The sequence below is a fragment of the Heterocephalus glaber genome, unplaced genomic scaffold (genome assembly GCF_053883595.1).
Source record: "Heterocephalus glaber isolate CG9 unplaced genomic scaffold, H.glaber_assembly_v1.0 deba00001479, whole genome shotgun sequence".
NCBI lineage: Eukaryota > Metazoa > Chordata > Mammalia > Rodentia > Bathyergidae > Heterocephalus > Heterocephalus glaber.
In genome coordinates this window covers 8375359-8392039 of record NW_028258316.1, presented here as the reverse complement: position 1 = coordinate 8392039, position 16681 = coordinate 8375359, and the positions used below count along the sequence as shown (strand labels likewise).

The 16681-nt window shown below is 41.2% G+C and overlaps 1 protein-coding gene across 29 annotated transcripts in view; it reads left to right on the top strand.

Moving 5' to 3' along the window:
* The window catches only part of Ralgps1 (Ral GEF with PH domain and SH3 binding motif 1), a 262738-nt gene that overhangs the window by 38388 nt on the left and 207669 nt on the right, over positions 1–16681 (top strand). For all 29 annotated transcript variants that reach the window (XR_015439737.1, XR_015439736.1, XM_087182747.1 and 26 more), the window contains 2 exons: positions 45–166; positions 3978–4085. Coding sequence is in view for 27 of the 29 variants with exons in the window: in XM_087182747.1 (XP_087038873.1) it covers positions 110–166; positions 3978–4085 (165 nt within the window). In the remaining 2 variants the exon portion in view is untranslated. The remainder of the gene's footprint in view (positions 1–44; positions 167–3977; positions 4086–16681) is intronic.

Below are 16681 nucleotides of genomic sequence, written 5' to 3'. Positions count from 1 at the left end.
GTTGGTACTGAGACCTGGTTTTTATGAGCTCCTTTTTCTTGCAGGACTCCTCTAGGCAGGTTATGTCACCAGCAGAGGCTGCCCTGAAGCTCCCTGCGGCCTGGAGACTATGTACAAGAGGAATGGTCTGATGGCTAGCGTGTTGGTCACCTCTGCCACTCCACAGGTATGGAGGCTGCAGTCAGGATTGGGCAGGGGCTTCAGCTGACCCAGGCCCTAGCTGAGACATCGCAGCAAGGCCACAGGCTCCCACTGAATGCCGCCATTCTTAGCACTCCCAAGGTCCCTGGCCACGCTAGGCGTGAGATTTGGGAGGCAGTCAGCCCTAAGGATTAGTGTGTTTTCTAAAGTTGTTCTCTTCAAAGAAAAACAAATACCTGCTCAATCTAGCTGTAGCAAGTGCCACATTCCATTTTGGTGGCAAGAAGGGATCAGACCTTTCCCAGGAAAAGCCGCTGCTGATTATAAATAAGTCTCACATTCCGGAATGAAGTCAGACAGAAGTCATTCCAACTGGCCCCTGCCCTTATTTACCTTTCTCCATAGGAAATGGCCGTAAGGACTGGTGATCTGAGGGGGACCTGGGCCAGGGCCCTTGTATGGGGCTTGAGAGTTTGCTCTCCACACTCAGTAATGGAACTGACGTTGCAGGAGCCAGTGGGTGTCATCTGAGGCCTGGTGCCTCTGTGACAAGTGTGTAATGCCTGACACCTCTCACACACTGGCCGGACGGTGTTGGGCCCTGGGCTCCCATCAATCGAGGCTTTGGAAATAATCCAGAGTAACTGGGCAGAAAGTCATAGGAGCCAGATTGTTTCTTACAAATCTGTCCCAAAATTCCTCATGTTGACCTCTAATATTGAAATCAAATTTGTGGGTGCTTTTTAAAATGTGTGGGGCCAGTATAGTTCATAAGTAAAGTTACTGTATCATCATCATCACCAAGTAAAAGATTTAGGGCAACTTTTGACTAAAAAAATCCCCTTGAATGAGTTTACATTTCGGGCAGGTACAATGGGGTATTACAGGAAAGTTATAAAACCCGAAATCCCAGGGATAGATTCTCATAACCGTCTATAATTTATACTCCATCTAGAATAAAATTCCTTTCTACTTTCTTCTGTGTGTGTGTGTAGGTGTGTAGATAGATGTATATACATACACATATATACTGAATATAGTCGGCCTTCCATATTCTTGGAATCCGCTAACCATGAATCAGCAGTACTCAAATTTTATGTGTACTGAACATCCACAGAACTTTTTCTTAAATAATACAGTGTAACAATCATTTATATAATATTTACATTTTATTAGGTATTATAAATAATCAAGAGATGATTCAAATGTATGGGAGGATGTGCCTAGGTTATGTGCAAATACTAGGCCATTTTATACAGCAGACTTGGGCATCTATAGATTTTGGAATTCTTGAGGGGTCCTGGAACCAATCCCTTGCAGATACTGAGGACCACTGTATGCATATATGTGTGTATCCAGCACATGGTAAGCACTCCATAATATTTGTTGAATGAGTGAATGAATACAGGGATAATTTAAGTACTCAATAAACTTAGTGACTGAATGACACATTCACACCCAGGCATGCCCATAGTTTAGTGCTTACTCTATTCCAGGCACGTTGTTAGCAAGTGCCACAGATGTCTTCTCATTTCACCCTCACGGATGAGGAACCTGAAGCATGCAGAGGTGAGCACACTGCTTTGATCCCATAGCTGGCCAGGCAGGTGGGTTCAAGTCAGGCCTCCCAGATTCTTGAGCTCGTGTCCCTAGCCAGAACATACACTGTCCCAGAGGAAGTCAGCACTGTCAACCAGTTGAGGCGCTTCCTGGAAGGTGAATGGAGGCAGGAGAAAGATTTATAAATATTTGCCTTCTCAAGGTTAGCACTTAAGACTGGAAGATGGAAGGGACCAGGGATGTAGATCAGTGGTACAGTGCCTTCTTGGCAAGAGCGAGGCCCTTAGTTCAATTCCTGGTACCAAAAAAGAAAAGAAAAGGCTGGAGGATGAAAAGGCATGCTGATTCTGGAAGCATCAGGAACTGTCTTTATTACTTTTCAGACTTATTCTGGCCCAGATTTTCCTAGGGGTGAATTTCTTGTCACCTGTGACACTTTTTTTTGGGGGGGGACAGTAGTAGGGATTAAACCCAGGGCCTCTGTACTGAGCTACAGTCCTAGTTCCCTTTTTAAAAAATGTTTCTTTTGAGACAGGATCTTGCTAAATCACTAAGTTGCCCAGGATGTGCTTGAACAGGCAATCCTCTTGCCTCAGGCTCCCAGAGTGCTAGGATTACAGGCACACGCCACTTGTGGCAGTTTTAGAATAGCCAGGCCTTGAGTCAGCATCTGTCTCCTGAGAGGGGGATTCTGCCAGGTGGATTTTCAGCTTCATTTAGGTCACCTGTGCCACATTGCTAGAAAGTGAGATTTGACATCCCTTATTACAGATGATGAGTGAGACTCCCCATAATGAAGTCACTTGCCTGAGTTCAACATAGAAGGCAGTGTGAGGCTGGCTTTTTATCCAGGTCTGTCTGACTTCAGAGCTCTTAATCACTATGGTCTACTGCTTCTTAAGACCAGCTCAGGGCCGGGGATTTAGCTCAGTGGTTCCGCTGCATGCCTCACAAGTGCAAGGTTCTCTGGTAGCAAAAAAAAAAAGACCAGCTCAGGATTTTCAGTATAGCAGATTCCTTTGTAAAAGCCTTTCCTTGACACAGGCCTACTGAAGCTGGCAGGTTATATTCCTGCTTCTCTCTTTAACTTCACATTTTTAGTTGTTGACTAGTAGGTTCTCTCATTGGCCTAAAATACTCTTGTTTCCAGTAAGATTGCAGCATTTTTCCAGATAAAGCAATTTTGGAAAGAGTGAATTTAAGGAGGAATTAACAAAAGCATATTCTCTAAATCCTATTCCAAGATGTTGAGGTTAATAGAAACCACAAAACCCTTCTTGATGAGTTGAGACGAATAAAATCACTTATGAACAGGGCACAGTTTTTGGGTCGTAAGCCCGATGGATTCCCCAAAGTGGAGTTTGATTAAATTAAATAAAATTACAGAGAAGGCACATGCAGCGTTCTGAGATCCACACAGTGTGGTATTTCATGAGATCAGCCACACTTGGGGAGTTTTTACTTGCACCTTTCTGGGAGCCCCTTTCTTTATGTGCAGGACTCAGTGTGTCCTTCATACAAGGGACTCTTCTAAGTGTAACTTTCACGACAGTCTCCAAAGCCCAGTGGTTACCTTTCAGCTCATCAACCAGCAGGCTCTGAGTTCCCAGTGTACCACAGGTGAAATAAACCTCAAATAAGGCCTGGAGAGCCAGTTTTGCATTTTGGGTAACAATTTCCTGCAACCAGTTCAAGTAAGAAAAAAAAGGAAACCAGATGAACTAAGGTCATGTTTGAAAGACATAAGGGAACAGAAGCTCTCCTCAGGCCTCAGAGAGGTGAGGTCTGTTCTCTCTGAGGGAGGATTGTGCTAGGATTCTTTTTGTTATTGTTGTCTGGGGATAGAACCCAGGGTCTCATGCAAGGAGGCAAGTGCTCTACTGCTGAGTCCATCCCCAGCCCCGTGTTGTAACTCTTTCAACACCCCTGGGGCAGAAACAGGTGGTTAGTGACTGAAAGTATTTTTGTGGGGAGCCAGACAGAAAACTACATTCATATCCTGGCTTTTGGTTTTACAGCTGAGCTACCTTAGAGAAGTACCACGCCTCTATTTCCTTATCTGTAAAATGGGAGTAATGATAGTATATACACATAGGGTAACCATGCATATGAAGTGCTTCACATAGTGCCTGGAACAGAGTAAAGCCCTACACAATGGGAGCTGTGCATTGTGTGACTGTGTCCCTCTCGCATCCTCTGTTCTGAGGACGTGTGTGTATGGGAGTGATCCCAGGCCAGACCACTCAGGCGGCGCCATCTCTCTGCATTTTCCACAGGGCAGCAGCAGCTCAGACTCTCTCGAGGGCCAGAGCTGCGACTATGCCAGCAAGAGCTACGATGCCGTTGTCTTCGATGTCTTGAAAGTGACTCCTGAGGAGTTTGCTGTAAGTGACATGGAATGGACGGGGGTGCTGGCATGAACACGGGGTGCTGGAGAGAGCCACTTCTTTGTGCTTTCTGCCCAGGTTGCAAGCAGGCTGTATACCCAACAAGAGGCAAGTGCTGATAGAGGGTGGCACATCCCTTGTGAAATACCACGTGGTATTCAGAAGGGTAGTCTTAGTCTTGAAATCACCAGGGAGGCATACACAGTATACATGACTGCCTAGCAAGAGCAGTAGGTCACAACACAGCTATGGAGAATAGCATCATTTTTAAAAGTACATACAGCATGCACACATACATATTTAGACAAGGCCTAGATTTGATGTTTACATATTCATAAATATCTGGATCTATGAGCCAAGCATATTACTTACTATAGTTTTTAGTTGTAGATTCCAGGTATTTGTAATTTAATTTTTCTTCTTCTTCTTTTTTTTTTTTTTTGGTACCGGGGATCGAACTCCGGTCCTTGCACTTGCAAGGCAGGCAGTGGAACCACTGAGCTAAATCTCCGGCCTTTTTCTTCTTTTTATTTATTTTCACTTTCTATGATTTTATAATTGCCATTTCCTACAATGATAGACAATATTATTTGAGCAGTTTTTTAAAATTATAAATCTAAAAAATTGTTTTTTCTCCAGCCAGTGTTGCTGCTGGACTGACCAATGGATTGCTCAGGTAGAGCAGAGTTGGTGCCTCATTTTGTCATGACTGTTTCCTCCTTTTGGGCTTTACTGGTAGCAGGAGTATACTGGCTCTGGGGTGACTTCAAGGCTGATTCTAAGCACTGTACAAGCGCTGTGTTTCTCTGCAGAACCATGGAGGTACTTCTGACCCACTTCCTCTTGCCCGCCTTTGTGTAGCGATTTCATGCCTGCAGGGTGCCATGGGCCCTCTCATTGGTCTGCCATCCCTGGATCCCACATTCATCCTGTGCCAGGCTCAGAATGATGATCAGTCCTCCACACCCTAACCAAAGTAACTGTTTTGTAGAGGGCCACTTTAGCTGTCCAGCAGGACCTCACCAGATGCTGAGGCTGTGTGCCAGCCTGCAGCATCACAGGGTCATCCAGTACTGGGGCTTGACAGTGCTTGTTGAGAGCAGCAGAGCACCTGATAAGGGTGGGATGGGATGGAGTACACAGCTTTTCCCAAGACTCTCATCTTTTGCTTCTGCTTTTTGCTGTTTACCTTTGAGCTATATATGAACTGTAGCTTAGCAAAGAGATGTTGATGACTGCAGTAGTGCTGCAGCCCACAAGTTACCCTCACCTTGTGAATAACCCCTGAAAAGCTCCTTTACTTACCAAGCTATATTTGTCTGCATCATTATTTGGACTCTTAGTGCCCTGTCAATGCAGAGGCACATGTTTCTTTTATATCTCTCCAGGAAATTATGGAACAACTCTGTCTGAGGGGTTCCTTTAAAACATGCTTAAAACTCTCCAGCAACTCTTCTCTCCCTCTAGAATGAGATCCACATTCCTCCCTCCTCAGGGCCCCAGTGCTTCTGGGGTCTGGCCACACCTCCCCTGCTGCCCTTGCCCTGGCTCTCCAGCTATGTATGGGCTGCTCCTTCTTGGCAGCCTGGGCGGCAGCCATCTGCCTTGCTCTTTCTCAGTCTCTGTCAGGGAGGCCTTCCCCCAGGCTGGTGGAGTTTCTCTAGTCTTCTCTTTCTCCCTTTACTCTGTTCTTTCTTTAGCCCTCTTATTACTACTTAACATTACCTCATAACACTAATTTTTAAATTGCATATCTCCTCTAGTGGAATATAAACTCCTTGAGCACAGGAACTGACTTGTTCACTGCTTTTTCCCCAGGATCCAAAATATATGTGGTTTGGGCCAGGGATGTAGCTCAGTGGTGCCACGCCTGCCTGGCAACCGCAAGGTCCTGAGTTCAATCCCCAGTATGGGGATGGGGAGGGAATATATATATGCTCAGTAAATGTGTGTGGATTGAGAGAAATCAATCCTCACAACAACCTAATGAGGCATGGTATTAGTTTCTAATTTTCTGACGGAGAAATCAAGGACCCAGGAGGATACTTTTCTCAGTTGGATGTTGCTAGAGGCAGGTCTGAAACCCTCAGCTCTTAATTATCCACCCAGTGCTGGGAGGTCATAATAAGGTCCCCTATTTGCATACTTACTATGTCTAGGTCTTGAGCTAAATATTTTATGTGTCTTATCTAAGTTCCTTTTCACAATTGCCTTATAAGTCAGGTATAATTACTATTCCTGTTTTATTGATAAACAAATCAGTGCCTAGAGAAGAAGATCACCTCCTCACAGACAGCAAGTGTCATAGCTGGGATTTGAAACTGGAACTGACACCCTAGACCAGCCCTACACAATGGGAATTTAATCTAAACTACATATACAGTTTCAGATTTTCTAGTAGTCATGTTAAAAAAGATATGAAGTTACTTTATTTTTTATTTATTTATTTTTGGATTAAATTCTTTTATTGGTACATTGTAGGTATGCAACACAATTACATTTCTCATTGGGAATTGTACCTTTACATAATGCATCTTGGTTCTTATTTTTTCCCCATTCCTAGCCCTCCCTTCACGCCCTCCACCCTTCCCTATTTACAAAGACTTTATTTCCGTTTTTTCCATTTCTCATCATTTTTCCTTTCCCTTCTTTCCTTTCCCCTGCCCCTCCCACTACCCCTACCCCTTTGGACCTTTTCTTCCTATTTTACATTATCGATTATTCATTCTAATCATTGGTACATTTTAGGTATACAATATAATGACATTCATCATTGGAAATTGGCACCTTTACATAATCTCTCTTGGTTCTTATTTTTCACCCTTGCCCAGCCCTCCCTTCAACCCCCCAGTCCTCCCTATTTACAAAGATTTTGTTCCTATTTTTCCATTTTCTCATATTAATCCCATTCCCTTCTGTCTTTTCCCCTACCCCTCCCACTTCCTTCCCCTTTGCCCCTTTTCTTCCTATTTCACATTACCTATTATACATTTAGTCCTTATTTTCACTTTCAGTTTCTCACACCAGAGAAACTATTCGGTATTTACATGTGTGTCCTATTTATTTCACTTAAGAGTATCGCCTCAGTGTGCATCCACTTAGCTATAAATGTCTCTAATTTCTCATTTTTTATGGCTGAGTACTACTCCATTTTATAAAAAAACCACATTTTCTTTATCCAGTCTCCAGTTGATGGGCATTTGGGCTGTTTCCAAGTTTTAGCTATCACAAACTGCGCTGCTATGAACATGGGCGCACATATATCACTGTGGTATGATTCTTTTAATTCTTTGGGGAAGATCCCCAGCAGTGGAATAGCGGGGTCAAATGGGACTTCCAGTCCTAGTTCTTTGAGGTATCTCCATACTGATTTCCACAGTGCTTGCACCAGTCTACACTCCCACCAGCAGTGGAGCAGGGTTCCTCTTTCCCCACAGCCCCGCCAGCATTTGTTATTGGTTGATTTCATGATAGCAGCCATTCTTTCTGGAGTGAAGTGGAATCTCAGCATTGTTTTCATTTGCATCTCTCGAATGACCAGACATGTTGAACATTTTTTTATGTATTTATTTGCTATTTCTACTTCTTTGTCTGAGAAATGTCTGTTCATTTCAGATACCCATTTTTCAATTGGGTCTTTAAATTTGGGAGGTCTGATCTTTTTAAGTTCTTTATAGATTTGAGATAGAAGACCTTTGTCTGAGGAAGAGCAGGTGAAGATTTTTTCCCACATTGTGGGTTGTCTCTTCACACTGCTGGTGGTTTCTCTTGCTGTGCAGAAGCCTTTTAATAAGAAGAGATCCCATTTGTTGATTGTTTGTGCTAGTTCCCGGGCAACTGAGGTTTTGTTCATAAAATCTTTTCCTACACCGATGTCTTCAAGGGTTCTACCTAACCTCTGTTCCAACTAGTTCAGAGTTTCTATTTTAATATTTAGATCTTTAATCCATTTCGATTTTAGTTTAGTGCATGGTGAGAGATATAGGTCTAGTTTTAATCTTTGGCAAGTTGAAGCCCAATTTTTCCAGCACCATTTATTAAAGAGGCTATCTTTCCTCCAGTGAGGGTGTTTGGCTCCTTTGTCGAAGATGAGATGGCTGAGTGTGTCTGGCGTTGTTTCTGCATCTTCTCATCTGTTCTACTGGTCCTCAAGTCTGTTTCTTTGCCAGTACCATGCTGTGTTTGTCACAGTAGCTTTGTAGTATAGTTGCAGGTTGAGGATTGTGATACCCCCTGCCATGTCTCTGTTACCTAGAATTGCTTTTCCTATTCTGGGTCTCTTCTTGTTCCAAATGAATTTTTGGATTGTTTTCTCGAGGTCTATGAAGTATGCTGCTGGGATCTCAATTGGAATTGCATTAAATCTATATAGCAGTTTTGGAAGTATGGCCATTTTCACTATATTAATCCTTCCTACCCAGGATCAGGGGATGTCTGTCCATTTCCTGATATCATCTTCAATCTCTCTTTTCAGAGTGCCATAGTTTTCAGAGAAGAGGTCTTTGATTTCTTTCATTAGGATGATTCCTAGGTATTTCAGTTTTTTGGATGCTATTGTGAAAAGAATTATTTGCCCTGTTTCTCTCTCAGTGAGTCTGTCATTGGTGTAGAGGAAAGCTATTGATTTTTGTGTGTTGACCTTGTAACCACCTACTTGACTGAATTTGGTTATTAAGTCTAGAAGACTTTTGGTGGAGTTCTTGGGGTCTTCTATATAGAGTATCATGTCATCTGCAAATAATGACAATTTGACTTCTTCATTACCTATCTTTATTCCTTTTATTTCTTTCTCTTGTCTAATTGCCGTGGCTAATGTTTCCAGAACTATATTGAACAAGAGTGGTGACAGTGGACATCCTTGTCTTGTTCCTGATTTTAGTGTGAAGGATTTCAGTTTTTGACCATTTAGTATGATATTGGCTGTTGGTTTTTCATAGATGGCTTCTATCAGTTTGAGATAGAGACCATCTATTCCAATTTTTTGTAGGGTTTTTATCATAAATGCATGTTGGATTTTGTCAAATGCTTTTTCTGCATCTATGGAGATGATCACATGGTTTTTGTCCTTGGCTCTATTGATATAGTGTATTACATTGATTGATTTGCATATATTGAACCATCCCTGCATCCCTGGGATGAATCCCACTTGATCAGGGTGTATCATCTTCTTGATGATCTTCTGCATTCTGTTTGCCAGTATCTTATGAAGGATTTTTGCATCTATGTTCATTAGTGAGATTGGCCTATAGTTCTCTTTTTCAGTTGGGTCTTTGTCTGCTTTGGGGATCAAGGTGATGCTTGCTTCCAAGAATGAATTTGGGAGTATTGCTTCCCTTTCAATTTCATTGAAGAGTTTAAACAGCAGTGGCAGCAGTTCCTCTCTAAATGTCTTGTAGAATTCAGCAGTGAAGCCATCAGGGCCCGGGCTTTTCTTAGCTGATAAGTTTTTAATTACATTTTCAATTTCATTGGTTGATATTGGGTTGTTCAGAATTTTTAGGTCTTCTTTGTTCAACTTTGGTAGTTCATATGTATCTAGGAATCTGTCCATTTCTTCTGTGTTGTCCATCTTATTGGTGTATAGGTTCTGGAAGTAGGAATTGATGATCCTCTGGACTTCTGCTGGGTCTGTTGTAATTTCACCCTTTTCATTCCTAATTGCATGGATTTGGGCCTTTTCTTTCCTTTTTCTGACAAGGTTGGCTAAAGGTTTGTCAATTTTGTTGATTCTTTTGAAGAACCAACTCTTGGCTTCATTGATTTTTTTTTGTATCGTTCTCTTAGTCTCCATTGCATTGATTTCTCCTCTGATCTTTATAATTTCCTCACTTGTATGAGCTTTGGGGTTGTCCTGCTCTTCTTTTTCTAGAAGCTTGAGGTTCAGCATCAGGTTGTTTAATTGGGCTCATTCTGTTTTCCTAATATGCGTATTCACTGCTATGAATTTCCCTTGTAAGACTGCTTTCATTGTGTCCCATAGATTCTGATATGCTGTATGGTCATTGTCATTTAATTGAAGGAACTGTCTGATTTCTTCTTTAATTTCCTCTGTGACCCATTGGTTATTCAGAAGTGTGTTGTTCAATTTCCACGTGTTTATGAAATTTTTTGAGTTTCTTTTGCTATGGATCTCCAATTTCATCACACTATGGTCTGATAATATACAGGGGATAACTTCAGTTCCTTTGCACTTACTTAAACATGTTCTGTGTGTGAGTATGTGGTCTATTTTGGAGAATGACCCATGTGCAGCTGAGAAGAATGTGTATTCTGATTTTGTGGGGTGGAACACTCTGTAAACATCTGTTAAGTCATTTGTTCAAGAGTTCGATTGAGTTCTAGTATTTCATTACTTATTTGTAGTCTAGTTGATCTATCTATTTGTGACAGTGGGGTGTTGAGGTCCCCCACTACAATTGTATTAGTGCACATATGACTTTTCATGTCCGTTAGTATTTGTTTTATATAGTTGGGTGCACTAGTGTTTGGTGCATAGATATTTATGATTGTCGTCTCTTCCTCTTGGATTCTTCCCTGTACAAGGATGTAGTGTCCTTCTTCGTCTCTCTTAATCAGTGTTGGTTTGAAATCTACTTGATCTGCCAAGAGGATAGCTACTCCTGCTTTTTTTCGGGTTGCTGTCGCATGGAGTATTGTTTTCCACCCTTTAACTTTCAGTCTCTGAGTTTCCTTTTGAATGAAGTGTGTTTCTTGTATGCAGCATATTGTTGGATTTTGCTTCTTGACCCATTCTGCCAGTCTATTTTTTTTGATTGGTGAATTGAGACCATTAACGTTGATGGTTATAGCTGAAACATATTGACTTGTCATTGCCATGACTTCTTTTTGTTGGGTTCTCCCCCTTTACATTTAATTTCTTGTCATGCCAGATGGGTTCATTCTGCTTTGCTTCCTGGGGTTGTGATCCTCAATGTGTGTTCCTAGGATATTGTGTAAAATTCTTTGGAGTGCTGGTTTGGTATTCATGAAGTTCCTAAGGTGCTCTTTGTCATGAAAGTATCTTATTTCTCCATCAATTTTTTTTTTTTTTTGTACCGGGGATCAAACTCAGGTCCTTGCACTTGTGCAGCAGGCAGCAAAACCACTGAGAAAAATCCCCAGCCCTTTTCCATCAATTTTGAAAGGTAGTTTTGCAGGGTACATCAATCTGGGTTGGAGGCTGTTTTCTTTTAGGGCTTGGAATGTGTCACTCCAAGCTCTTCTTGCCTTGATGGTTTGTGTTGAGAAGTCTGCTGTGATTCTGATGGGCTTTCCTTTGTATGTGATTTGTTTCTTTTCTCTGACTGCTTGTAGAACTTTGTTCTTCTGTTGTGTTTCTGGAATCTTAACAATTATATGCCTGTGTGTAGATTTTTTTTTTTTTTGATTAAGGCTAGCTGGAGTCCTATATGCCTCACTTATCTGTATGTCAAGTTCTTTTCCCCTCCTTGGGAAGTTTTCTGCCATCACTTCTGTGAAGATTTTTTTATGTCATCTGCATTCTCTCCTGTTTCTTCATTGACTCCAATCAGTCTTATGTTATTCTTCTTTGCATTGTCTAGCAGCTGCTGGATTGATTTCTCATGTTCCCTTATAATTTTGAAGCAATTTTTCCTTTCCTGATCACTAATTACAATCTTCTCATCTATATCTGAAATTCTGTCCTCACATTGGCTCATTCTGCTGTGTAGACTTTCACTGGAGTTTTTCATGTCCTGGAAATCTATTTGCATTTGTTTTATGGATTCCATTTGTTTCTTATGTTGGGATTCCATCATGTTCCTGAGCTCCTCTCTAGATTTATTAATCATGTCTTGCACTAGGGGCACAATTTCTCCTGTTATCTGAGAAATTATTTCTGATTTCGTTTTTTCCAGATCCCCTTTTGTTGCCAGTTCAGTGGGTCCAGGTGGTTGAGTATCAGAGTGTTCCATCTCATTTCCCTTTGGGGTTTCTGTAGGTGATCTGGAAGTCTGGTTTTGAGACTTATTTACATGTTTTCTCATTTCGACTGGGGTGGGGGGCTGTTAGCACCTGCACGGATTACCTCCTCTGAGCTGGGTGAGGTGGGCCAGGTCCCGGGAGCAGTGGTAGGGATGGTGACCCAAAAGCCTTTTCCTGTGGGCTGGGAGCAGCGGGAGGGATGGTGGCCGAGAAGCCCCTTCCTCTGGACCAGGAGCAGTGGGATGGCGACTCAGAAGCCCCTACCTCTGGGCCGGGAGTGGTGGGAGGGATGGTGGCCTGGAAGCCCCTTCCTCTGGGCCAGGAGCAGCAGGACAGAAGGCGGCCCAAAAGCCCTTTCCTTTGGGCTGGGAGCAGCAGGAGGGATGGTGACCGTGAAGCCCCTTCCTCTGGACCAGGAGCAGTGAGACGATGGCTCAGAAGCCCCTACCTCTGGGCTGGGAACAGCGGGACTCAGTACCTTGGTCTGGTGGTCTGGTGTCCTCTGTGTCTTTGTAGTGTGGAACCAGGTGGCTGCCTGTCTGCAGCCGGGTGATTTGGTGTCTTCTGCGTAACTCAGGACCTCAGTAGGGCGTGCACAGACCTGCCTGTCTGCAGCGGGCTGATTCGGCATGTTCTGTGCGACTTAGGACCTTGGTAGGGCATGGGCAGACCTGCCTGTCTGAAGTTACTTTAAATAAACACTGACTATATAAAAATGGTTGAATTATTGCTGTCAAATCTCTTTCAAAGTTATTATAAGAAAAAGGAGAAGAGAATGTCTATAAACAATGAAAGTATGCCAGAAAGGTGCCAATAAACAGATAAAATCTATAACTATTTTTAAATGACCTGAGAGATATTAAGATTATTACCAGAAGGATGAACAACATAAGTTGGAAATAGAAAAATCTCAGAAATGAGGTGACCAAACTTAGGAAAGAATTGAGAATAAGAAAAATGTTTTAGAAATGAACATTGAAATATAAGGAACATAGGAACATAGTAAACATAGCAGGAAATGGCTTAAGAAAGCAATTTTTTTTTTTTTTTGGTATTGGGGATCGAACTCGTGTCCTTGAGCTTGCGAGGCAGGCAGCGGAATCACTGAGCTAAATCCCCAGCCCAAGAAAGCAAATTTTTTATATCAAAATAAATGAAGAAAGATCAAAAGACTGAGAGAAAGTAACACATGTTAGTCAAAGAAGATACAACATACAGCTAATAGGAATCTCTGAAAGGAGGACATAAAAGGCAAGGGAACTGAATAGATACCTAAATCTGTAATTGAAGATAATGTTCATGAAATAAGAGACCCAAGAGTACACCTTGAAAAAGCTTACCATGAAACTGAGACCATTAACCCCCAAATGTCTAATTCTACAGATATATTCTTGGTAAACTAGATTTTAAAGGAAAATAAAAAACCCTTTATATATCTTGGCAAAAATCAGCAAATGACTTACAAGGGAAAGGAAATTAGTTTAGCACCAAACTTTTTGAGAGAAACATGTTCTAAAATATATTTTTATTAGTGCCTATTCATTTTATAAAATACCGGCTTTTAAGATGATATTTTCATACATGTGTATATTCTGATCATATCCACCCTCCCTGTTCCCATCCTACATCGCCTTATTCCCTTGTCTAATGATAGCTCCTTTTTACTTTCATGTCCTCTTTTTAAGATTTCACATATTAGGGAAACATGTTTTACTTATCTGAGTCTGGCTTATTTTGCTTAACATGATGATCTCCAGCTCCATTTATTTTCCTACAAATGACATAATTTCATTCTTCTTTACAGACAAATAATACTCCATTGTGTATTTATACCACATTTTATTTACCCATTTATCTGTTGATGGGCACCTAGACTGGCTCTGTATCTTGGCTATTGTGAGTTGTGCCTCAATAAACATGGGCTTCAAGTATCACTAGAGTATACTGACTTTAATTACTTCAAGTATATATCAAGGAATGGTATACTGGGTCATATGGTAATTCTATTTTTAGTTTTTTGAGCAATCTCTATATTGATTTCTATAGTGGCTATACTAATTTACATTCCCACCAATAGTATAGAAGTATTCCTTTTTCTCCTACATTTATTATTATTATTATTATTATTTTTTGGTACCGGGGATCAAACTCGGTCCTTGCACTTGCGCAGCAGGTGGCAAAACCACTGAGCTAACCCCCCTGCAATTTTTTTGTATTTTTAAAAAATTAATTTTTATTGGTACATTTTAGGTATACAATATAATGACATTCATCATTGGAAATTTGCACCTTTACATGATCTCTCTTGGTTCTTATTTTTTCCCCATTCCCCTGCCCTCCCTTCAACCCCTCCATCCCTCTGTATTTACAGACTTTGTTTCCATTTTTCCATTTTCTCATATTAATTCCATTCCCTTCTTTCTTTTCCCCTACCCCTCTCACTTCCCCTTTCCCTTTTCTTCCTGTTTCACGTTATCTATTATACCTTTTAGTCCTTATTTACGCTTTCAGTTTCTCACACTAGAGGAATTATTTGGTATTTACACATGCGTGTCCTATTTATTTCACTTAAGAGTATCGCCTCAATGTGCATCCATTTAGCTATAAATGACTCTGGTTTCTCATTCTTTATGGCTGAGTAGTACTCCATTTTATAAAAAAACCACATTTTCTTTATCCAGTCTCCAGTTGATGGGCAATTGGGCTGCTTCCAAGTTTTGACTATTACAAATTGTGCTGCTATGAACATGGGTGCACATATATCACTGTGGTATGATTCTTTTAATTCTTTGGGGAAGATACCCAGCAGGGGAATAGCTGGGTCAAATGGGACATCCAGTCCTACTTCTTTGAGGTATTTCCATACTGATTTCCACAGTGGTTGCACCAGTCTACACTCCCATCAGCAGTGGAGCAGTGAGCTAAATCCCCGGCCCTAGCACTATTTATTAAAGAGACTTTTTCTTTGACATGTTTTTGGTCCATTTGTCAAGAATCAGATAGCTGTAGTTACACAAGTTTGTAGGAAAGATCTTTCCCTCTTTCTTTCTTTCTTTCTTTCTTTCTTTCTTTCTTTCTTTCTTTCTCTTTCTTTCTCTCTCTCCTTCCTTCCTTTCTTCCTTCCTTCCTTTCTCTCTCCTTTCTTTCTCTCTCTCTCCCCTCTCTCTCTCTCTCCTTCCTTCCTTCCTTCTTATCAAAGGAGAATGAAATAACGTAAGTAAGTTAAGGAAAGAAAAAAATGTAACCCAAATTTTATATCCGGCAAAACTGACTTTAGAGTATCAAGGACATAGACAACCCTATTAGGGCCCCGCAGTGCCTCACAGAATGTCATCCTCTGAGAGATGCACTGGACATCAAGCTTAGACAGCAAGAATGACTAGAAACATATGAGAGAGACTTGTGGAGAGCAGTGAACACACATTTACTTGTAAACCTAAGTGAGTAATAAAACATGGAGGGTATAGTTTGTAATGGCTGTGCCCAGATGGTAGACCAGAATGTGACTCAAAGTATAAACTATTTTAAAATGGGGCAAGAGCAGAGAGAACATATGCAAAAATGTCATAATTATTTGCAGTAATTATATTGGTGATGATATTAGTATTGTTATTCTGAGGCTGTTGTGTATATAATGTGGGATAAAGTAAATGAATACTTATGGTACACTGTAATCCTAGTATTCTCCTGATACTTAAGACCAGGGTTTTGTTTTTTTTTTGGTATCAGGGATCGAACTCAGGACCTGTTTTTTTTTTTTTTTGGTATCAGGGATTGAACTCAGGACCTTGTGCTTGCCAGGCAGGTGCAGCACCACTGAGCTAAATCCCCGGCCCAAGAACAGGGTTTTTAATATAGAAGAAAGGAGATACAGTATATGCATGAAAAGTTAAGTTGTGTGTTTTTTTTTTTTTTTTATATCAGGGATTGAACTCAGGACCTTGTGCTTGCAAGGCAGACGCAGAACCACTCTAAATCCCTGACCCAAAAGTTAAGTTTTTAAAAAAGTTTTTTGAACTTGAACTAAGAGTATTAAATATGAATTCCAGGGCTGGGGATTTAGCTCAGTGGCACCACACCTGCCTTATAAGCACAAGGTCCCAAGTTTAATCCCTGGTACAAAAAAAAAAATGAATTCCAGATTGTAGGCTTGAAATATCATTTTCTGTAAAAGAACCTAGGGATTCCTGGAGAACTGGTCAGTTCCAAGTATGGGACTGGAGATGATGTTCAAGATGAGCCTGGTACATCTTCCAGTCCCAGGGAGGAAGCTGTCAAGGACAGTAAGGGTCGTGCCAGAAGGACTCAGGAACCATCGAGAAGATGTTCTCCCTACCCAATGAGGTGAGGACTTCACCTTCAAAAGGATAGTAATTTTAGCTGACAGAAACCCATCCAACAGTGGGCCACTGCTGGATGATGACAGACCAGTTTATTATCTTAAAAACTGGTAACTGTGAGGAAATAATAAAACATTTGTCCTTCTTGTCACTTTTGAACTATGCTGGTTAACAACCAGTAGATGAGGGATAGTGTTTCTTTGTTAAATTAGTTTAATTAGTAAATGGAAAATAAATGATAGAATTGGAATGTCATTGTTTCCTAACCCCAGTGAAAGAATAGATACAAGCAGTTAGCATCAACAGCTA